The sequence below is a fragment of the Vicugna pacos genome, chromosome 1, assembly GCF_048564905.1.
Source record: "Vicugna pacos chromosome 1, VicPac4, whole genome shotgun sequence".
In the NCBI taxonomy this organism is placed as follows: Eukaryota; Metazoa; Chordata; class Mammalia; order Artiodactyla; family Camelidae; genus Vicugna; species Vicugna pacos.
Genome location: NC_132987.1, coordinates 52805373 through 52829146, shown reverse-complemented (window position 1 = coordinate 52829146; position 23774 = coordinate 52805373). Strand labels below are relative to the sequence as shown.

Genomic DNA, 23774 nt, shown 5'->3' with positions numbered 1-23774 from the left:
TGGTTGGTTTGCTTTAAAATGTGATGTTTATTCATTTTCCAATGCAGCAAACATTTGAGCACTCTCCAGGATGCATACACAGACCTGAACGAAGTGGTCTGGTGCGGGTGAAGATAAATGGATGCTGGGCCAGCCCGCCCTCTGCTAGAAGCTTAAACTCATGGGCATACACATAGATTACTGTAATTTACATGCCACAGTAATTAATAAGAAGGGCAGAGTGCTTCTGTCTTTGAGATCAGGGAATGCTTTAGGAGGAGGTAGCACTTGGTTGGAGACTTGAGGAGTAGGTAGAATTTGGAGAAATGAAGAACATGCCTGGCAGAAGAAAGAGCTGTGGGTAGGTCCAAGTAGGTGCTGCTGGCTTTGAGCGTGAAGTGTGAAGTCACAGATGTAGAGGGATAGGTCCGTGAGTTCCACTTGATGTGTGTCCTTGAATAATAGGCCAACAAGTTTGGATCTTAGTTGCTTTAAATTAAAATTTAAGCAAAAGCAAGACAAAGCTATTTGATGCTTTTATAAGCTTTTTTATTGTGATGGTTGTTTCTTTTCTTACTGTGCTCAGGCCAAAGCCCAGAACAAGGTGACTTGTTTTTCCCTAGCATGTCTAATCTAGGAAAGGAGGAAACATGGAAAATAAGCAGAAGTCAGCTAAAGTTCATGTGCTGTGATTACCACTTGCCCTTTTCCCTTCTTCTTTCAGAAGTGTACCACTGGTGCAGTTTGCTTTCTACCAAGTTAGAATGTTCTCCCTCTAGACAAAGTAACAAAGCAAGTATTCATGAAGTCCAGTGACCTTCACTTAGAGTCTCCTTTAGATCTGTGTTAGGCTGACACTTTTAACCTTGGTTGGTATGCTTATAATTAGTGAGTTGAGATACTTGGGTGAGCTGAAGTCATATCCTAAAGATCAAGGATGTGGGTGTAATCTTTTAACAAGAAATATAATTCTAAGATATATTATTATGGAAGAATTCCAATCTTATTATGGAAAATGTGCGAATTGTAGAAGATTATAGAAAAACCTTAACCCCTCTACCCAGAGACAACTATTGTTATAAAATAGTTTTGTCTAGTACATTATACTTTTAGAGAATTTGACTGAAAGCTTTCCTTTATGGGCTAAGGGTATGTGAATTTGTCTATGCCCTTGTGATTTCTGAGTCAAAAACATTACCTATGAGTCTCCTTGCTGTTAGGAAGCAGAGCAGGGTGAAGGAGATTAGTATATTTGCAGGCTCTGCATTATTTTTCTCTTGATTGGTACTCAGTGACTCAGCAGATTTTCTGGACAGTGATAGGATAAGTAAGAACACCTGCCTTTTTTTTTTTTTTTCCTTTTCCCTGAAGGCATCCATAAAGCTGTATAAAGCTCAGTACGGTATGGTACGGTATCTGGCCTGGTGTCAGATGTTGGTCTCCAATAGCAGCCCAGAGCTCTCTGCTGGCGGTGACAACAGTGCTGCCATTGGTGCACAGCCCAGGTGGCTCTCCTGTGTGGGGACTGAATCTCCAGCACCACAGGTCTCCTGAGGTTGGCCTGCTGCCTTGGTCAGGAGCCCTTTTACGCTGTCTGCAGCAGGGCTGCTGCTTCTTTCCTGGGAAATGCTGCTTAAGGGAAATAAATACAGCTTGTTGGCACAAGTTAAAGGAACTTTCTGTCAAAAGGGAAGAAAAGTGTTGGAACCAGCTTCCCTTTTTTAAAAAGCAGTTTTAAATACCCAAGGCTTTGTTTTGTTAAGATCTCTAACTTGGAAGTTACAAATGGTTAATGAAAACTTTTTCAGTGAAATCTTGGTTGTGCCTTGAGGTAGCCTTCTGCTAATGCTTTCTTGAATGTCTCACTATTCTGTCCCTCCCTCTTTCTTAATCAAAAATAAAAAGGTCAATGGCAGGGACAGGAAATAGGGCCTCCGGAAGTCTTTGTGGTGGTTGAACCTATCAGTACCAAAATTACAGACTAATGTGATGTTAATTTGGTGCACAGTTCACTAATTAGTAGAATTAAACTCATTAAGTCTATTCCTTCTCTCCTTATCCTCATTTTAGGGCGTTAACCTGTTTAGATAATTAGATGTTCTATATGTTTTAATTATTTAAGATTATTTTCTGAATTAACTGTTCAAAGAATCAACTTAAATGTGTTATTAGATATCAGATGAGAACTTCTGTTTGCTAAAGCAGATACGGTGTTGAGCAGTCACTTTGTTTCCTCAAATGTTGTATTCTCACAGTGGAAAAGTAGCCAGGCTGCCCAAATCTTCACCCTTGCGTTTGCTGCTCACCATTGTCAGCAGTTCCAGCCTGCCCTGCAGTCCAGGGGTCGCAGGATGGACCCACTAATGTCTTACACTAAACATTTAACATGGGCATACAGATGGTACTGGGCACTGAAGGGAATTTCACTTACAAATTATATTTTAGCTTTTTTTTTTTTAAGCTATAGCCTGAAAATCTTGAGGGGATTTTGTCAAATGCAAGAGACCAGCATTCTACTATCTACATCAGTGGTTCTCAGTCCAGGCTCCATATTAAAATCACTTCAAGAACGTTTGAAAAAAAAAATACTGATGTTCCAGACGAATTCAACCAGTCTCTGGGGTAAGGCTCAGGCATCAGTGTTGTTTTAAAGCTCCCCTGGTGATCCTCCTGTGTCTCCAGCGCCAAGATAGCACGGAATAAAGTCTCTTATAGCCCCTCACCCCCTGGGGCTCTAAGTGTTTCCCATGTCTTTTTTTCCCCCTGTGATTTATTTTCAGTTTAATCCTTTGAAACCTTATCATTGTAATAACAAAGTTAATCTCACACCCCAATGTAATAGGAACTTTCAAAAAGTTCCTTGGAATTTAGCTTATGAAACAACTGAAAGCCCTCAAATTCCTCCTGATGCTGGGGTTATGCTAGATTATGAACTGCGGAAAGATACCTGTTTTACCGTGACGGTGGTGTTAAGTTATAGCACTTGGCTTTACGTATTTTTTACCCTTGTGAATTATATGAACAGCTGACCCTCCGCATGAGGGTCACGCAGCCTAGTTACAGCTGAGTGAGCTGAGGTACAAGTTAATTCATAGCCTTTGAGCAATAATAGGGCGGAGGTTAGCAGGTTCCCTGACTTTGAATAGTGAGCTCTTTCTACTATATTCTGCTTCCTTCCCGTGAAGGTTATGTTCTAGAATTTTGCTGCCCATCTTGATCGAAATGGCTGCTCCCTTTGGAAGTTCTTAAGGGAACTGCTTGCGACGGTCAGGATCACATTGATAACCCATTGGACTGAGGAAGTGTGGAGAACTGGGAGAGGGAAGATCCTTCGTTAGTGTTCTTTTAACTTGCTGGAGATCGGGAGAATGGGAAAGCCTGGAGTCAGCTCTTCTTGGGAGAGCATCAGCTTTGTCTTTCCTTTTTTAATTTATAAGAAAATTTAACTTTCTTTTTAATTTAATTTTTAACATTTTGAGTCTCTTGAAACCTGTATCTGACTGTTCCCCTTAAAAGTTGGTCTTTCTAGGGGGAGGGTATTGCTCAGTGGCAGAGCCCATGCTTAGCATTCACGAGGTCCTGCGTTCAATCCCCAGTACCTCCATTAAAAAAAAAAAGTTGGTCTTTCTAGATATTTGTCATAAAGGCAGCTGCCAGTCTGGGACATCTACAGAGAAGCTATTTACCTGGGCCAGAAGGGTTTATAAGAAGAGGCTGCCCATTCTGCTTGTGTTACGATCTTGTGAATTAGTGAGAGGAGAGGATGAATATGCTGTAGGATCTGAGGCCTGTCCATTCTAATTATGCCACAAGTACTGCTTTATTTGTGAGGTGTGCCACACGGGAGGACTGCAGCCTTTAATCCCCTTGGAAGCTGAGAGGTGCCTCTGCACTGCGGGTAGTTTTTGAATCTCTGCATTCAGGAGCCACTTGGTTGAGTCCTCAGCCCCAGGTTTAGGAATGCTGCCCTGCTGTTGTCCTGCTGTCCAGAAGGGATTGTTCAGCCTAGGGAATGATGTCTGGCCCCTGGTATCTTGTCCTAGGGGCCTCTAGGCAGGGGAAAGACCACAGTTGCCCTGTCAGCAGACATTACGCTCTGGCGGCCTGTTAAAAAGAGCCGGGACAACAGATACGCGGAAGCCATCCTGTGTGATAGTGGGCTAATTATCACAGCCCCTGGAAGGTCTTAGCCCGCACAGAGGAGGGAGGTCTCTTGTGCAAGCACCTCTGTTTGCTTATGGATGGAAAGTTCTGTGTTTCTCTCACCAGCTAGGCATGTAAAGGACTGTGTTTCCCTGACCTTTGTTTGAACCGTGGCAGAGTCTGAATTTCATTGTCCCCTTGTGGTTTCCCAGTGTCCCAACCCCCTACCCCCACTCCATCTCCATCCCCTTGGTAGGAGGGAAAAAATGCTCAGTGTCTCCTAGCCACAGAGTCCTCAGGAAGATACAAATGGCAGCAGTATTTCCTTGTTTAATGTTTTCCCAGTTCCCAGATCAAGCAGTACTTTTCCTTTTGGAATGAATCAGCTGCTGCAGATGCCTCTCTGAGGCCATGTCATCTGGCCACGGAGAGCCCTTCAGTCTGCAGGGCCCCTTAAGAGAAATAAAGAGAAATGCATGCCCTCACCCTGTCTCAGGAGAAGCTTTAAAAAGTTACTGCTAACTACTATATATAAAATAGATAAACAAGTTTCTACTGTAGAGCACTGGGAACTATATTCAATATCTTGTAGTAACCTACAATGAAAAGGAATATGAAAAGGAATATATATATGTAAATATATGACTGAAACATTATGCTGTACACCAGAAATCGATATAGCATTGTAAACTGACTATACTTCAATTTTTAAAAAATTGTGCAAAAAAGAGATTTAAATTATCATAACATAAAAAACAAATAGACCTCATAAAATACATCTCCCTAGATCAGCATACGTCAAGTACTAACCATGTTAGCTGTTTAGCTGCCTAGGGCCACCTTAATGCTACTGAGGTTTGGGGTCAGATAATTCTTTGTTGTCGGGGGGCTGCCCTGTGCATTATAGGATGTTTAGCAGCATCCTTGGCTTCTACCCACTGAAGGTGCAGTTGTGACAACCAAAAATGTCTTCAAATATTGCCATATGTCCCCTGGGCAAGCTAAATCACCCTCACTCGAAAACTGCTAGGATATGCTGTACAAAACAAAACACACCTGTAGGAACTGGGCATTTGAAACATGGCCAGTCTGAACTGAGAGGTGCTATGTATATAAAACACACACCCCCAGATTTCTAAGACTTAGTACAAAAAAAGAATGTAAACTATCTCAGTAACTTTTTTTTATTACATGTTTAGAAGATAATATTTTGTATATATTGGGTTAAATAAGGTATATTATTATAATTAATTCACATATTTCTTTTTACTTTTTTAACGTGGCTATTAGAAAACTTAAATTACATTTGTGGCTTGTATTCTGTTTCTATTGGGCAGCCCTGCACTGGAGTGTTGATCGACTTGTCGTTTAGCTGTTAATCTTGTATTAGGCGTTTAGTTCCCAGTAAAGCGTTGGGTTTAAATTTTATTTTTATTGTTTGGAAAATTTTCCTTCCTACAGTAATATTATGGAGACAAAGCGTATGTGAGGTATTACCTGTGACCAGTTTGCTCCCCTGAGTACCTGCCAGTGACGTATTAAAAAATGCCCAAATGATGTGTGTTTGTCTTACGTTTCCCTCCTTCTCGGGTTGGATTTTATCTCTTTTTCTATTAAGGTGTATGTGGTTGTATCTTAAAATTTAGTTTTTATTTCTTGATTGATGACATGGAATTTAGAGGCTGAGAGATAGAAGCTTTTGAACCAATTTAGTAGATTAATCAGGATTTTGACCTTTTATAAATACTAGAATATAACCTGCATGAAGGCAGTGATTTCAAGGTGCAGGTCTATTTTTTCAATCCTGTGTCCCCAGCACCCACAGCAGTGCCTGGTATATAGCAGGTCCCTCAATAAATGCTTGTTGAATAAATGGATAAAAAATGTTATTCAGCGAAAGCTGGCTGTTCAAAATATGTTATTATTTTGGTTACCTTGTCACTTCTTTAGCTTTATTCTCCCCCTTAATGCTAATTTCATTACACAAAAAGTTTTTCTTTTTATATTTAAGCCTGTCCATCTTGGCTTTGATAAGATTCTGGCTTTGGGACAAAATGGAGACTGTTGCGCTTCCATGGGTGTGCTAAATTTCCTGTTTAATTCTCTTCTATTTATTTCATTACTTTTATGTAACTTTTGGGGTTAATCCCAGATGGATTAATGTATGGTGTGAAACTTGGGTCTCAATTAATTTATCTCCAGTCTGTTTTTCATTTGTCCCAACAGTATTCACTTAATCGTATTTCCCTATCCTGTTAAATTATTTATGTGTTCATATAGTAAGCCCATATAGCTTGAATATATTAAGTCTTTTTTCTTGGTTCATTTCCATTTTTAATCCACTCAGTCTTAGAATGTTGACAACTCACTTCACAGAATGTTCATGTGGTAGAATAAATTTGTTTCTACTTTAAACAGACATTTTTTTTTCCTGGCCTACAAGGCCAGGTAAGCTTTTTTGCGAAGCCTAGAAAGGAAGAGAAGTTAGGGATCCAACCGAGCAGTTATAGCATGAGACATTTATGCAGTTACTGGCAGGGTAATATAAAGACGCTTTTATTTTATTTTTAAATATCAGTCTATAATGTATTCATCTTTTAGCATCTGCTCATCTTTGGTTAAAAAACAACCAGGAAGTGCCTTTTTACAATTAAGTAAAATATTTACATTCTAGTGTTCTAATTGTGACTTTAACTTTGGAAACTACCATTTGCTTATAATGAGGTTAGTTAGGAGAGTCAGAGTTAGAGAGCCATAGTTTATTTTAATCTGATACTCACCCTGGGGAAGAGTGGAGAGCTGTCTGTAAAGGCACATCTGAGGTCATCTTGTACAGTGATGATTTATTTGCTTGTTTTTCCTTTGAAAGGCACATAGCATAGTGATTAAGGGTCTCAACTCTGGAGCCTGGATTCAATCTCTCTGCTTTTCAAGGATCTCTTCAAATCTCTGCTGCTACTTGCCATCTAAGTGCCTCAGCTATAAAATGGGGGAAACTTCATAGGGTAGTTATGAGGATTACAAAAGTTAGTATCTGTAAAGCATTTAAAACAATGCCTGGCACATAGTAAATGCCATGTCGGTTTATAGTAAGTTCATTTGCCCATATTTTCCGATCACCTTCAAGTAAGCATTTGCCTTTACAAGTACACGCTAGTCAGGAGATCTGGCTGTAAACAAGGAAGATTGCCCTAGCTTCCCCTATTTCTTGCTAATGTTCCAGTGAATGTGGGATAGAGGCAGCCTTAGGTCAGCAAAATAGATCTGAAAGTACTAAAACTAACAGCAGTTCTCTTCACCCCCGCCTTTTTTTTTTTTGGTTTGTGAGTGAGGTAATTAGGTTTATTTATTTATTTGTTTAATTGAGGTACTGGGGATTGAACCCAGAACCTCGTGCATGCTAGGCAAGCACTCTATCACTGAGCTATACTTTGACCCCCTAATAGCAGTTCTCTTTTGTAATAATACTGGAGTACATAGTCTATAATAAAGTTAATTAAGCAAACTGGATAGATGTCTAATTCCTAGGAGCTACACACTTTAATCTTATAATCCCACTGATGGAATTTATCCTAAGTAATCCAGAAAGAGAAAAATAAACTGTAATTGTTTATTGTACTATTAATAATAAGCAAAACAGCAGAGAAACTAAACGGAAGTGGATTGGTTAAGAAGATTCCTTAGTGGTAGGTATATCATGCAGCTTTAACTGATAATAATACAGATTGTAAGGCAACATGGAGGTTTTCTAAGTGACACTTGAATAATAGGTACCAAGCTCTGTACTGTGCTAGGGGCCAAGGATGCTCTTAGCAGAATCATCCCACTGCAGTGGTCCAGTGCAGGGAAGACAGAGGAGAGAGGAAATAAATTCCCTGAGCTTGAAAGAGTCAGGGAAAGCTAAAGGAATGAGGACATAGTTGAGATAGGCTGTAAGATTTATCAGATGGATAAATTGGTAATATAGTTAATACATATTAAATGTTTGTTATAGACCCAAGACTTTGCTAAGCACTTCTCATTATCCCATTATTTCCTCTCAATGCTTTGTGGTACATGCATGTACCATTGTAAAAATGAGTAAACTGAATCTTGAAGTGGCTAGGAACATGCTGAAAGTTGGTGATAGACTTGGCCTTTAAGCTCATGTCTGTCTTCTAAAATCTATGTTCAAAATCACTATGGAAAAAATTTTTTATGGATTATTAATACTTTAAGACCATAGTTTTATTGGAGTAAGGGGATTTTTCCATTGATTTTCTTGGTAGTTTTATTTTATCATTTAAGAGTTCTTGCCAATAGCTAACTACCTGTTGCTTATTGTTTTGAGAGCCCTGTCTCTGAAGGAGGTAGGTGCTAATAGGGAACAAGACTCTTTCCTTCAAAACAGAGGATCCCACATAGATCTTCTCATCTCCATCAGATATTTCATTGTCTTCACCTTGGCAAAATATGACAAGATCGACAGTTTGGGAAGTAGTTTAGGAAAGAATAGCAAAAATATTATGTGACTTGGAAAGTGGGTTGCTTAGAATGACAACTTTTGATTATCTTAGATCAACAAATGTAGACCTCTCTATACCCTTTCTGTGGGAATTCCTACTCCATGTTTTATCATTATATGATAATTTGAGGGTTAGGTCAAACACTTTTCAACCCCTTTCATGGAGGGTTATCTATGTCAGGATAAAATTATACTGAGTGCCTTGTTCTAAAATCGAAAATGGTGCAAGAGCCCTCAGTCTCTGATATGTTACAGGCATTTGATAATGCTGGAATAGTACTCATGATATGCCTGAGGGAATGAAACCTTGCCTGCCTGCTCTCTTCTGAGTCTTTTTTAAAGAGCTTTTAAGTTTGGCATCTCCACTGCAGGAAGTAACTTACTACCCAGGAGGTGGTACAACATGACATGATTGTATATAAGTCAAAGGAACAAAACTCTTAAGAGTATTTTGTTGTTAAGTCCATTTGCTTTCCTATTCATAGGTTTTGATGCAAGTTGTAACTAAGTGTTTTAGAGATGAAGAAAATGAAATTAGTGTATTATACACATAGAAATTGGCATATTTTTATTCCCAGTGTGTGAAACAGTATTGCACATAGATACTCAGTAAGTTATTTATTGAATGAATGAATGAAATAAGATGTAAAGATTTTATTTTTCTCTTAATGCTACTGTGCCGTTCTTATGTAAGAAAATGAATGGATGGCATACCAAATTTTATTTTTCTGATGCTGTAACGTCAAAAGATGTTAATGAAACTCTCCTAACTCTTGAACTTAGTTATCTTGGAAAGGCAAAAGAACTAGAACAGTTAAACCAATTTTGCAAATGAAGAATAAAGGTGGAGATATACTGTGGTGTTTTAAGACTTACTGCATATCTATAGTAATCAAGTTAATGATACCTTCGAAGAGACAGACAAATAGGTCAACGGAATAGAGTTCAGGAATTGACCCACACAAATATGGTCAATTCATTTTTATATAAGTGCAAAAGCAATTTAATGGAGAGATGATAGTCTTCAACAGATGGTGTTGGAACAATTGATATCTACAGGCAAAAAAGTAAGCCTTTGCCTAAATCTCACACCTTTTACAAAAATTAACTCAAGGGGATCATAGATTAAATGTAAAACTGAAACATTTAGAAGAAAATATAGAAAATATGACCTAGGGTTAGACCTAAGAGTTCTTGGATATAACACTAAATGTTCATCTGTTAAAGATAAAAAAAATCAATAAATTAAACTTGATCAAAATTTAAAACCTTTGCTCCATGAATGACTCTATTAAGAGATAAAATACTTTCAAATCACTTGACAAAGGGCTTGAATCCATAATAGATAAAGAACTCTCTAAAATCAACACTAAGAAAACAACCCACTTAGAAAAAATTAAACAACCCAATCCAAAAATGGGCAGAAGACCTAAATAAGCAATTCTCTAAGGAAGACATACAAATGATCAAAAAGCACATGAAAAAATGCTCAATATCACTAATTATCAGAGAAATGCAAATCAAAACTACAATGAGGTATCACCTCACACCAGTCAGAATGGCCGTCATTCAAAAATCCACAAATGACAAATGCTGGAGAGGCTGTGGAGAAAGGGGAACCCTCCTACACTGCTGGTGGGAATGCAGTTTGGTGCAGCCACTATGGAAAACAGTGTGGATATTCCTCAAAAGACTAGGAATAGACTTACCATATGACCCAGGAATCCCACTCCTGGGCTTGTATCCAGAAGGAAATCTACTTCAGGATGACACCTGCACCCCAATGTTCATAGCAGCACTATTTACAATAGCCAAAACATGGAAACAGCCTAAATGTCCATCAATAGGTGACTGGATAAAGAAGATGTGGTATATTTATACAATGGAATACTACTCAGCCATAAAAAACTGACAACATAATGCCATTTGCAGCAACATGGATGCTCCTGGAGAATGTCATTCTAAGTGAAGTAAGCCAGAAGGAGAAAGAAAAATACCATATGAAATTGCTCATATGTGGAATCTAAAAAACAAAAACAAAAACAAAGCAACAAATAAAAACAAAGCATAAATACAGGACAGAAATAGACACACAGACAGAGAATACAGACTTGTGGTTGCCAGGGTGGGTGGAGGGTGGGAAGGGATAGACTGGGATTTCAAAATTGTAGAATAGATAAATAAGATTACACTGTATAGCACAGGGAAATAGACACAAAAAGTTATGATAACTCACAGAGAAAAAAAATGTGACAATGAGTGTGTATATGTCCATGAATGACTGAAAAATTGTGCTGAACACTGGAATTTGACACAACATTGTAAAATGATTATAAATCAATAAAAAATGTTAAAAAAAGAAAAAGAAAAAAAAAAGAAATGGGCAAAAGACTTAAACGACACTTCACCCAAAGGATGGAAATGAGCACAGGAAAAATGTAAAATATCATTAAGCATTAGGGTAATGCAGATTAAAATCATGCTGAAATACTAAGCCACACCTATCAAGTGGCTAATATGATAAATAATGACGCTACCAGGTGATGAGGAGCATGTGGAGAAACTGGATCTCTTATACATTGCTAGTGGGAAAGTGAAATGATTCTGTGACAGAGTAATTTCAGTGACAACTAATGTTTGAATTGTGAGTAATGTCAGGCTGCTTTATATACTTCTCATGCTACAAAAAAGTTAAAATAAAGAGTGAGATCTCCATTATCATACAGATTTGCAGTTGGTATATTTTCTGAGGTTAAATTACAGTTCCAGCAGTGTGTTTCAGAACCTCAGTGAAGTACAATGGAAACTTCCATATTTCAAGACCCATTCATTTTATTTTATTTTATTTTTTATTTTTAAAATTGAGATATAGTTGATTTACAGTATTATATTAGTTTCAGGTGTACAACATAGTGATTCAAAATTTTTACAGCTTATACTCCATTTATTATTTATTATAAAATATTGGCTATGTTCACTGTGCTGTGCAATATATCCTTGTAGCTTGTTTATTTTATACATAGTAGTTTGTACCTCTTAATTCCCTACCTGTATCTTGCCCCTCCCCCCTCTTCTCCCCAATTTAACCACCAGTTTGTTCTCTATGAGTCTCCTTTTTATTATATTCACTAGTGTGTTTTATTTTTTAGATTCCACATGTAAGTGATAGCATACAGTAGTTGTTTTTCTCTGACAGATTTCACTAAGTATAATACCCTCTAGGTCCATCCATGTTGTTGCAAATGGCGAAATTTTCTTTTTCTATGGCTGAGTAGTATTCCAGTGTGTGTGTGTGTGTGTGTGTGTGTGTATATATATATATCCCATCTTCTTTATCCAGTCATCTGTTGATGAATACTTAGGTTACTTCCATATCTTAGCTATTGTAAATAATATTTCTATGAACATTGAGGTTGTGTGTATCTTTTTGAATTACTGTTTTCATTTTCTTCAGATATATACCCAGGAGTGGATTTCCTGGATCATATGGTACTTCTATTTGTAGTTTTTTGGTTTTTTTTAATGGAGGTACTAGGAATTGAACTCAGGACCTCTGCATGCTAAGCATGCACTCTACCACTGAGCTATATCCCACACCCCCTATTTTTAGTTTTTTGAAGAACTTCCATATTGTTTTCCACGGTGGGTCCAGTATAGATTTCCACCAAAAGTGTACAAGGGTTGGTTCCCTTTCCTCCACAACCTTGCCAACATTTGCTATGTGTGGTCTTTTCGGTGATAACCATTCTGACAGGTGTGAGGTGATATCTCATGGTTTTGATTTGCATTTCCTTGATGATTGGCAGTGTTGAGCATCTGTATGTCTTCTTTGGAAAAATATCTATTCAGGTCATCTGCCCATTTTTTAATTGGGTTGTTTGTTTTTTTTTGATATTGAGTTGTATGTGCTGTTAATATATTTTGGATATTAAGCCCTCATCAGTCATAATAGTTGCAAATATTTTCTCCCATTCTGTAGGTTGTCTTTTTGTTTTGTTGATGGTTTCATTTGCTGGGCAAAAGATTTTAAGTTTAATTAGGTCCCATTTATTTACTTTTGGTTTTGTTTCCTTTGCCTTAGGAGTTTCATGGTTTCCCTTCTTACACTTAGGTCTTTAATCCATTTTGAGTTTATTTTTATATATGGTGTGAGAAAATGTTATAATTTCATTCTTTTACACGTAGCTGTCCAGTTTTCCCAGCACCACTTATTGAAGAAACTGTCGTTTCTTCATTGTATATTCTTGCCTCCTTTGTGGTAGAATAATTTAAAAGATCCATTCATTTTAGAAATACATGCTGATGATAGTTGTACAACATTGTAAATATAAGTAATGCCCTCAATGGTACACTTAAAAATGGTAAAAATGCCAATTTTTATGTTATGTGTGTTTTGCCACAATAAAAAAAAAATCCATTTGAGTGTGTCATTCAGTAGCTGGCTCCTAACTTTCTTTTTTGTTGTTGTTAGGTTTTTTTTTTTTTAAATGGGAGTTACTGGGGATTGAACCCAGGACCTTGTGCATGCTAAACATGCACTCTACCACTGAGCTATACCCCCAACCCAACTAACTTTTAATTAGAAGTGACTAATCTGCAATGTAATGACATAATAAGGACAAGTGTCAAGAGAAAATCTAATAGACTTCTGTGATGCCTTCCAAGAGAGAAGTACACTCAACTAAAATCATATACTTGTAGATTGATTTTCAGTATTTGGCAGTACCTATCTGTGTGAAAAGACATTTCAAAGATGAAATTATAAAATCTCATTACAAAGTCAGCATTAACTGATGAAGATTTGTAATCAATTTAGATGAAAGGGAAAACTAGTTTAAGTCCCAGTTTATAAAGTAAAGTGTTATTCCCCTATGAAAGAACTTCATTTTTCTCATTAGTAGACCTGTATCACAAAAATATTGTGCTGAATTGTTATTATTGTATTTTGAATTTGCCAGTAAAATTTTGTAGAAATTTATTTTCTTTGGTAACATAAGTACCTACATAATATCCTCTATTTTGTCTCTTAGCCCCACAAAGCCTAAAATATTTACTATCTGGACCTTTACAGAAAATTTTGCCAACCCTTACCTTAGAGGATTGATGTTTCACTGTTTCTTCTTTTCTAATATATGCTTTGAAAACCACAATTTCTCTCTGTGCTCCACTTTGACTGCATTCCACAAATTTTGATGTGTTATAATTTCTTGCCATTTACCTCAGAATATATATGCTAATTTCTATTTGATGTCTTCTTTAACTTGCATTATTTAGAAGTGTGCTGCAATTTCTAGATATTTGAAGATTTTCATGTTATCTTTGTTACTGACTTCTAACTGAATTCCAAGGTGGTCAGAGTTCATACACTGTGATGTCAGTCTTTTGAAATTTGCTGAGGTTTGCTTTATGGCCCAGCATAGAGTTCATTTTGGCAGCTATCCAATGTGCACTTGAAATGGTATTATTTTAATTTTTTCTCTTCTTTTAAAGCTTTAGACATCCATATAAGGCTGGTCCTTGTCAGCTTCTGTACCTACTTTGTGTGTATTCCCAGTTTCTACTTCCTTATAGTGATATACTTATTTTTTTTAATGTGTCTTTCTCCTTTCTCAACCCAATGGTTTTTTTGTCTTATAGGCAGCTTAAAGGTTATAGGCAGCTTAAAGGTTAAATAAATAAATAAAACAGAATGAAACAAAAAAATCTTTTGTTGTGTACTTGAATCTTAGTAGCCTTAAGTTTATTTTTAGGTGCCATAGTCCCCAGCTACTTAAATAAGTGTTCATCTTATACCTAAGGACTTTATATAAGAATTCATTCTTGCTGGAGAGAGTGTGGAGAAAAAGGAACCTTCCTACACTGTTGATGGGAATGTAAATTGGTGCAGCCACTAAGAACAGTATGTAGGTTCCTTAAAAAACTAAAAATAGAGCTACCATGTGATCCAGCAATCTGACTCTTGGGCATATATCCAGAAAGGACAAAAACTCTAATTTGAAAAGATACATGCACCACAATGTTGATAGCAACACTATTTACAATAGCCAAGACATGGAAGCAACCCAAGTGTCCATCAGTAGATGAATGGATAAAGAAAATGTGGTGTGTGTATATGTACATATATATATAATGGAAACTGCTCAGCCATAAAAAAGAATGAAATAATGCCATTTGCAGCAACATGGATGGACCCAGAGATTATCATATTAAATAAAGTAAGTCAGACATAGAAAGACAAATGTCATATGATATCACTTATATGTGGAATCTTAAAAAAAAAGTAAAACAAGTGAACTTATTTACAAACCAGAAACAGACTCATTGACTTAGAAAACAAGCTATGGTTACCAAAGGGGAAAGAGTTGGGGGAAGGGATAAATTAAGACTTTGGGATTAACATATACACACTACTATAAAATAGATAAACAACAAGGACCTACTGTATAGCACAAGGAACTATATTTAGTATCTTGTAATAACCTGCAATGGAAAAGAATCTGAAAAAAAATATATATGTATATGTATAACTGAATCATTTTGCTGTACACCTGAAACTAACACAACATTGTAAACCAACTATACTTCAATAAAAATAAATTTAAAAAAGAAGAGTTCATTCTTTTCTTGGTGTTGATACCTTTGTCGTGCTGTGTTATTCTTTTGAAACCTTGCCTTTTGACAAAAGGGAAAAAATGTGCTTCCCAGTTGCTGTGTACTCTCCTGATACTGACCTTATCCTGAAGATACGTAACTATGCTGTGACAGAAAGCTATTGTATCTGAGGAGAGAGCTACCTGGGCATGCAGGTGACCCCCAGGCACGAATTCTGCCCCTTCATTTCCACCAATATCTGAGTTCCCTTTGTTCTGTGCGGAAAAGAGGTGGCGCATCAAAATTGAGGCTCTGCTTTGTTTGAGGCACAGTGTGTTAGGTGCTGTACCACGTAACTTTTTCTTGATTTGGGGATCTATTCTTTCTTGCTAGTTTGCAATAATTGCTTGAAATATTTGTGATAATGTGAGAAAAGGATAAGGTCCTTATAATCCTTACTTAAGGAAAAGAATGATTCTGCTTCTGCAACTGCAAAAGTAACTTTGAGTTACTTTTTAGAGTAAATGGGAATAGATGTGTCCAGGTTCTTGGCCACCCTCTTCTGCCACAGTCAGATTTTGAATTACATGCATTTTTGTTAATATGATTAATTGGTATTTACAAGCTTTACAGTAAATATGTGTAACTTTATATTTCCATTCATGGGAACCTCTACTCATGCTGCAGAAATCTGGGTACTTCCAATTAAAAAATAAATAAATAAAGTGAAAAGGAAAAAAAAAAAACACATTGTAACTGACTATACTTCAATTAAAAAAAATAAAGTGAAAGAAAAAAATCTGGGTATTGGGGCTCGTCAGCTGTGCAGCCAGAGTGAGGGAGGGCCCCTGGTCTGCCTTCTCTGTTTCTGATAAGACAGAGAGGAGGTGTGTGTACATCCTGGCTTTTTTTGCATGACCAGGCTGTTTAACTGGGGGTGACTGTGAAATTTTTATCATAGAAGATGGGCAATAGAATTTGCAGTTAGTAGTGAAGTAATTGACTCTCAGTCCATATTGGGAAATGAAAAATAGAACATTTTGGTGACAAAAATACAAATTTTAGGACATAAAACACAAGTGAATCCTAATATGAACTGGACTTCAGTTAATGATAACATGTCAGCATTGGATTGGCAATTGTGTCTAACATACCATGCTCTTGTAAGATGTTAATAATGGAGAAAACAGATGAGGAAGAGAGGGGGGAGGTGAGGAGGTGTATGGGAACCCTTTGTGCTTTCTGCTCAATTTTTCTGAACCTGAAAGTGCTCCAAAAAATAAAATCTATTTATTTAGAAGTTTTAAGTATCTGATTTAATGTTCCTTAGCAAGATCATATCATACAAGTTAGTGTTTAACCTCCTAATCATGGGATTTCTTGGGTAAGATGAATCTGGTTTGCATTCTGAGCTGTTGTGTCAGATAGATTTGCTTCTCTCTGTTTTCCCAATGTTCATCACCTGTGCTTTTGCCTTCTCTCACTATCTGTTGGAACAGCTGGATTGCCAAGATGCCTTGGAAACAGCAGCCCGAGCTGAGGGCCTTTCCCTGGATGCCTCCATGCATTCTCAGCTCAGAATCCTGGATGAAGAACATCCCAAGGGAAAGTACCATCATAGCTTAAGTGCTCTGAAGCCCATCCGGACCACTTCCAAGTAAGAGGCTCTGCAGGTTCATGACTTGTCTGTGAAGCTCCAAAAGTATTTTTGAAAATTCAGGCTCAGATTGGACCATTTGGGAAAAACTGTGTTTAGACAGGTGCTCTGTGTACTAGGCAGTGTGTGATAAATGTTGTCTAGCCTCCCGTGTGTGTTGACAATCTTGTGTTTGGGTTTTCTCCCCTCAGACACCAGCACCCAGTGGACAACGCTGGGCTCTTCTCCTGTATGACTTTTTCTTGGCTTTCTCCTCTGGCTCGCATAGCCCACAGGAAGGGGGAGCTCTCAATGGAGGATGTGTGGTCTTTGTCCAAGTACGAGTCTTCCGAGGTGAACTGCAGAAGGTAGGTGTCTCTGTTCCACCCTCGTCTCCCACGTACTGGATGCATAGGGCCTGAGCAAGGGTGTGGGTCCAGCAGTGTGAGATCCAGAGCTCTGTGCCCTTTTAGGATCTGAGCTATCCTAGGGAGGGAGGGGAGCCCGGGGTAGCTTTCTCTTTACTCTTCTGCTTTATCTCGTATTTCACCTTTAATCCTGTTTTAACTATGGGCTTTCTCTCTCTCTCTCAGCCCCACTTCTCTTCCTGAGTCTGCAGGGAGATTATGTTGCTGCCTTGTGACAGAATACATTTTTGTGGTAGCCGACTGTCATGGTTAAAATCTAGTTTACAACTTTACTTTTTACCGCAGAATCCTTCAGAAAGGGTTGGGGACCCTTGAGAAAGGAATTTCTTATCCACACACAAATTCTGTTCAGGGATAATTTTTCTGGGTGGAAGGAAAGACTTTCATTCTCATCAATTTCTGAATCCTGAGAGGCTCTCTATACCGGGTAAATATGTAGTTACCCAGGAAGTCTTTTCCCCCCAGAAGGTGAAGACTATGTACATACTTTTAGAGGAGAGACTGGTGTTGAGTGGCAAAAAGTGATGGCAGGAGGGAAGCTGGGGGAGGGGTGTGTGTGTGTGTGTGTGTGCATGCCTGTGTGTGTGTGTGTGTGTGTGTGTGTGTGCGCCTTTTCCCTGGGGAGATGTGTAACGGAGGACATGTGCCTTTGTTAAGACTAGAGAGATTGTGGCAAGAAGAGCTAAATGAAGTTGGGCCAGACGCTGCTTCCCTCCGGAGGGTTGTGTGGACCTTCTGCCGCACCAGGGTCATCCTCTCCATCGTGTGCCTGATGATCACGCAGCTGGCTGGCTTCAGTGGACCAGTAAGTCCTAACCATCCTTTCTGACAGCCTCCAGAGGCCCGGCCATGGCCAGCGCTAACATTCTCGTTCTGTTGCAGGGGTTGCGCTCACCTTTGGGCTAGTTAGCAGCCTTAGCGATGCCTCCAGGTCTGTTGAAAGGGAATAGTTGGTTTTGGGGTGAATGGTGGTTTGTCAGAAGCTGGAAGGATGAGGGGGCTGTGTTGCCAGAGAAGAAGCGAACCTGGCTTGTGGTTCTGGGGTGGGGGCGAACCTGAATGATTCCGGCTCTGCACAGGACTGCGCTGCTTTGCTGCGCATTAACCTGAAACGACACTCCTGGTTCAGGAAGACGCGTCTGTGGTGCTGTGAGCGGGCGAAAGCAATGCTGTGTGGATAGGCTGTCGAGTTGGTGCCATGACGTGCTGAATGCCTGGGGGCGGAGTTGTCACGTGTTTGACGGTTCTGTGGCAAACGAGCCCTTGAGAAACCAGAGGACTGTTGACATTTTTAGAGCCTAACTTGGAGTCTGTTTTAAGTTTTGGTTTATAGTGTAAATCGCGTGGCAGGTGTTGGGGTGGCAGCCATGGTTCTTCCTAGCGTTGGCGAAGCAGAGTAGGGGAGAAGAGTGATGTTCACATTGTTTTCTGGACCACTATTTCTTACACCTGCTGTGCTGCCTTACACGTGAGACTTTGTTTAAATCTATTCTCTACATATTTGCCTTGAGGCATCGGAGCAGTAGTTCTCCTTATACTGTGCATTTTCCGTGTGTGGGTAAGCTGGAGGTTCATGGTTTTGGTAAGTATGTGCCTAAGATGCATGGTGATTAGGTAAAACTAATTTGCAGTTTTTCTGTTGTTTTTTTGTTTGTTTGTATGTTTGTTTTTGTTTTTGTTTTTAATGTTTGATGCCTTTTAAAAGTTTTGATCTCTTTTCTGAAGCAGTGAACACTACTTTTCTGGTATTGGGTTTCTTATTAATTGACCAACTAACACACTTTTATATAAGTTTTAAGTAAGAGGGACCATGTAACTGAATATCATGTTACTGACCAAAATGGCAAACATTTTCATAGGACCAGCTTCCCCCAAGAAGAGCTTCTGTCATTGTTTCACTACAGGGCTGGTGGCTGCTCTGATCTTTCAAGGAATTCTTTCAGCTGGGTAGCACGGTATACAGGCTTTCTGTACTCCATTTGGCCAATGCCAGAATTTCATTGGCTCCTCCCACTGCCCCCTCCCCCCAATTCCATAGATTGTTGGGATTTTCAGTTTTACTTGGGAAAAAAATTTACCTATGCTTGTTCAGCTTGGGGGACTTACAGTCACTCCCTTGAGCATCTGCATATTCCTTAATCTCTTTTAAGGCACAGAGCACTGGAATACTAATCTCTAGTAAACTCTTCTAGATGCCAGGGAAAGCTGAGAGCCTTCCTTTAATAGGAAAACAGCAGCATGCTTTTCCTTCTCTCCACCCTCTTGGGGAAGAGCACCTTAAGGACTGTGTTATTTCATGAGATTTTTTCCTAGAACAATTGAGAAGGCAGTCGTCTCATCCACAGTCTCTCTAACTGATATAAAAAGATTTCAGATTGTGAGCAATGCAAACTCCTTTTTTTGGAGCTCCAATTCTAACGGATTTCTTTTTAATTGGAAATTGAAGAATCAGGCCGGTTTTGAGATTAGTACTGATGATGAGCACACCTTCCATCTGTGGATTGAAATCCCCTCGAGGAACATCCATCTTAGATTTTTGCATATTTTCTAACATGGCAGGGCTTTCAAACTGGCTTAGTCTGTTCTTACAGAAGTCTACATAACAGCTGGCTTCCTAAATATCATAGTTTTTTAATCTTCTCTCAGGCCTCACTGAACCTTGGTAGCCATATGCAGAGCAAATGAAACACAATCAAGAGACTGTGTTTTGTTTTGTTTTTTAACTGCTGGCCAGCTGAGACTGGACCTTTATGATCAAGATGATCTAAGGTTTCAGCGATGCCAGCAGACCAGCACTCTGTGCACGGTGTCCCAGGGTCACCGTAGTGTCAATGGAGGGCCAGAATCTATAAGGGTATGGTTCTGACCTATGACAAGTGGCCAAATTGCTAAACTTGCAGAGATGACTTGTGGCCTTGGATTAAAACAGTTTTAAAAAAACCAGTCCTGACTTATGATCCGTGTGTAAAGAATTAGCATCCGCCCTGTAGATCTGCAAGAGAAGGCTTCCTCCTGCAGTGCTATCTCTTGGTGAATGCTAACTCTGCTCAAGGCCCTTTTGGGGAAAGGACAGTGAAAAGCCTCTAGAGAGGTAAGTTTCCCACCCTTCCAACCTCTCTCCAGCTGCAGCTTGCTTGGTGCTGTCAGGATCTGGATTTGGGGGGAGTGTCTCTGTAGTGGAACTAGTGACAGAAGCTGTTCTTTAGAATTTTCAGGATGGCTGTATTCTGCGGTCAGAATGAGAGAGTCAAGCTGGGCAGAATCTCTCGCCAAGAGTTCAGGTAAGGTAATGTTTATTCACTGGGAATGCTTTCCACAGCCAGACAGCTATGCTGACAGTCTCAAGTTTTCTCCCAGTTTGTTTAAATTTAAATGATAAATTTATAACCCTTTAAAACTAAATTTTGGTTGAATTTTTCATGCGAGCCTTTTTTTTCTTTATTCCATACAAAATAGTTTGAAATGTAATTGTTTTTTAAAAAAACTCTGTGCTGAAAGTTCTTTAATCTGCTGTTTCCTCTTTTCCCTCCCCTTTGAAAGTTTTGCATAGTGTTAAGCGTTCATTTTGTCTTTTACCTTCCCCCTGCTCCTCCCCTCTGGGAGGTACTAATGCTATTACCTGGTGCTGAAAAATGGCACAGTCAATAAAGGTATGGGAAGGAAGGAACCCCAAACTGCAACCTGCTGTCCTTCCACGCCTTCCTTTGGAGACTGCTCCGTCAGTGCCGAGGTGTGTGAGAAAATGCTTTACCGCACCGCCATCTTACTGAGTTGCTTCACGTGAGGAAAATGGGGCTTTGACCCTGCCATTCAGTGACTCAGTTCCACATTTTGGATTGAATACTGGAAAAGAAGCCAATCTTCTTGCTAGTAAACCAACAACCCAGCTGTATGCAGTGGTGACCCAAACAGTGGATATAAAATCAAAAATCTGAGGGAGGGGAGAGATGGGATACAATAGTTCTTGGAATCTGAAATCTCCTATTTATTTGATCAGGTTATTTACTGAGATTTGACATAAATCTGATTGGTGGGGATCGCTTAGGATCTAGTCGACATTTGGTATTAATTTCCTCTCAGGAAAAACAAGAAATACCGATTCACGCAGAGAGAGTCTGGGTTCTGGAATTCAGCATTAGCTGCTTCAGGACAATTGCATCTGGCCTCCATTTTTGTCTGTCATTCAAGTGCTGGCTCCTGGCAACAGTACCTTTTGCTATAAGGATCGGGGTAGACGGGTGGAAGGGTTTCTCGTTCATTTTATTTTCTTCCTTCGGGGAAGGGGATTGGTTTGGCTTTCTTTTGTTGTGGTTTGTTTTGTTTCATTTTTGGCAAGATCAACTTTAGCTGCAAGGACTCGAAAAGACTCTGAAGGACGCCGCCCATCTTTCCTTGAGGCCTAGATTTTTGTATTCAGTCCTGAGCAGAGGTCACACTCCTCACAGCCTAGTGAACCAGTATCGCCAGTGATTTTAAGCAGAGTCACCTCTTTGGGGAGTTTTTAGTTTTGCTTTGTTTTTTAATTCTCTTTCCTTAGCAGCAAGGTCTTTATTCCTGGAGAATCTCCTCTATTGCAGATTCGCTGCAACTTCAGGAGCCATACCTGATTAAGTGCTGTCCGCTTGATGTGCTACTCCGGACTCTGGAAACAGATCTTGGTTCTATTCTGTATCTCCACTGTGTGTGGCTAAAACAACAGTCAAGGCCAGACGACCTGTTAGCTGGCTTGCCCTGTATAACTCCACTCTGTATGTTCCCATGTATGTTACCACAATGCTCCTCCTGCTGTACAGTGTCTGTGAGATGCTCTTTGAAGATGGTACTTTTTTTTTTTCATTTTCAATAAAAGTACATTACCTCCCACTTCCTGGTATTTAATCCTGTTGCTGAATGTGCCTTGTGTGAGTGTGTGCTCCGGCGTTGCAGGACCTCAGAGCTGGAGGTGGCACTCGGTGGTTCTTGGGGGCTGGCTGCCTTCCCTCACTGCAGGTGGTGTTAGACATGTGCTACCTGAGGTAACATGTTTTTGTTTTTGGGAGGGAGCGGGGAATGGGGGAGGGCCCACGGGAGGGTCTCTGGATTTGGATAGTCTGCTTTGTTTGCTCTCTTCTGTACTATTAAACTGCTGATGTTTATTTTCAGGAATGTTTTGCAAATGCACTTCTCACTCTTCCCCAGTCCAACTGTAGGTACACTGTTCCTTTTTATCAAATAAGCACGTTTGAAACGATCCAAAAAAAAAAAAGGTCTTAATTTCATGTAAAGAAATGTACCATTGTGTGAGGATACTGGAGTAAGGTCAAATATATACTTTTTAATGACCGTGTGTTGAGAATGAATTTCAGCTCATGGACAGGTTTATGTTACATTAGAAAGAGTCACGATTTTGGTGGTGTCCTGAAGGAAGAAAGTTTCAAATTAGACCTACCTCCTGCAAAACGCCCTGTGTAAGTTGTGGCAGGTGGGCTGACAGCAATATTTGGTCCTCCAGAGAGGTGCTTAGTCACTGTCAAACACAAAGAGCTGCCTCCTCTTTCTAACTTAACATAAAACTGTGGTGTGGCGTGTGGGTGCCGTGGAGACGCTGACAACGGTGTGTGTTTCTCCCTGTAGGCCTTCGTGGTGAAACACCTCCTGGAGTACACCCAGGACACAGAGTCTAACCTCAAGTACAGCTTGCTGTTAGTCCTGGGCCTCCTGCTGACAGAAATCGTGCGTTCTTGGTCACTTGCACTGACTTGGGCATTGAATTACCGAACTGGCGTCCGCTTACGGGGGGCCATCCTAACCATGGCGTTTAAGAAGATCCTTAAGTTAAAGAACATTAAAGAGAAGTCCGTGGGTGAGGTGAGTGAGGGGTGTTTCCTGCAGGGCAGTGAGAAAGCTCTGCGCTCGGGTTCTTTCTTTCCATTAGGTCCCTGCTGTGTCTATCCCCTTCCTCCTGGGACCGGCCTGCTCACTGCTCTTTGTGTCTCGTAGCTCATCAACTTGTGCTCCAACGACGGGCAGAGGATGTTCGAGGCAGCTGCCGTTGGCAGCTTGTTGGCTGGAGGACCTGTTATTGCCATCTTAGGCATGATTTATAATGTCATTATTCTGGGACCAACCGGCTTCCTGGGATCAGCTGTTTTTATCCTCTTCTATCCTGCAATGGTGAGTAAGCCTCCTTACCATATTTTGGCAGCTTCTCCTTAGATGAGTTATTTCTCTTGGGCTATATATAGTAGGCACCACTGAGGTATCACGTTTTTGATTGGAAATTTCCTCTAAGCAGTTAGCTGGTTTGGAAATGTCTACAATGAGCTAGACAATGTTCCATCTATCAGGCAGAGTTTTGACTTCAGAGGAAGTAAGGTGTCACTTGAATAAGGCAGTAGCTCCTGAATGAGATTAAAAAAGAGGAAGTGTGAGTGAAAGAGAAGGTCAGCAGGTGAACCCTGCCCCCAGGTAACATAGGAGTGCTTGAGTCTGCTCTGGCAGATGCTGACTGACA

General features: G+C 39.6%; 1 protein-coding gene across 6 annotated transcripts in view; it reads left to right on the top strand.

The window, feature by feature from the left end:
* Positions 1 to 23774, top strand: part of ABCC5 (ATP binding cassette subfamily C member 5) — a 75762-nt gene that overhangs the window by 7957 nt on the left and 44031 nt on the right. For 2 of the 6 annotated variants that reach the window (XM_006201054.4, XM_072962083.1), the window contains exons 3-7: positions 16717 to 16874; positions 17066 to 17221; positions 17939 to 18086; positions 22895 to 23128; positions 23261 to 23434. In XM_006201054.4, coding sequence (XP_006201116.1) covers positions 16717 to 16874; positions 17066 to 17221; positions 17939 to 18086; positions 22895 to 23128; positions 23261 to 23434 — 870 coding nt within the window. Of the gene's footprint in view, positions 1 to 16716; positions 16875 to 17065; positions 17222 to 17938; positions 18087 to 18122; positions 23129 to 23260; positions 23435 to 23774 lie in introns of those variants that run through there. The other 4 variants (XM_015236670.3, XM_072962086.1, XM_031682189.2 and 1 more) reach the window with 4 other exon arrangements.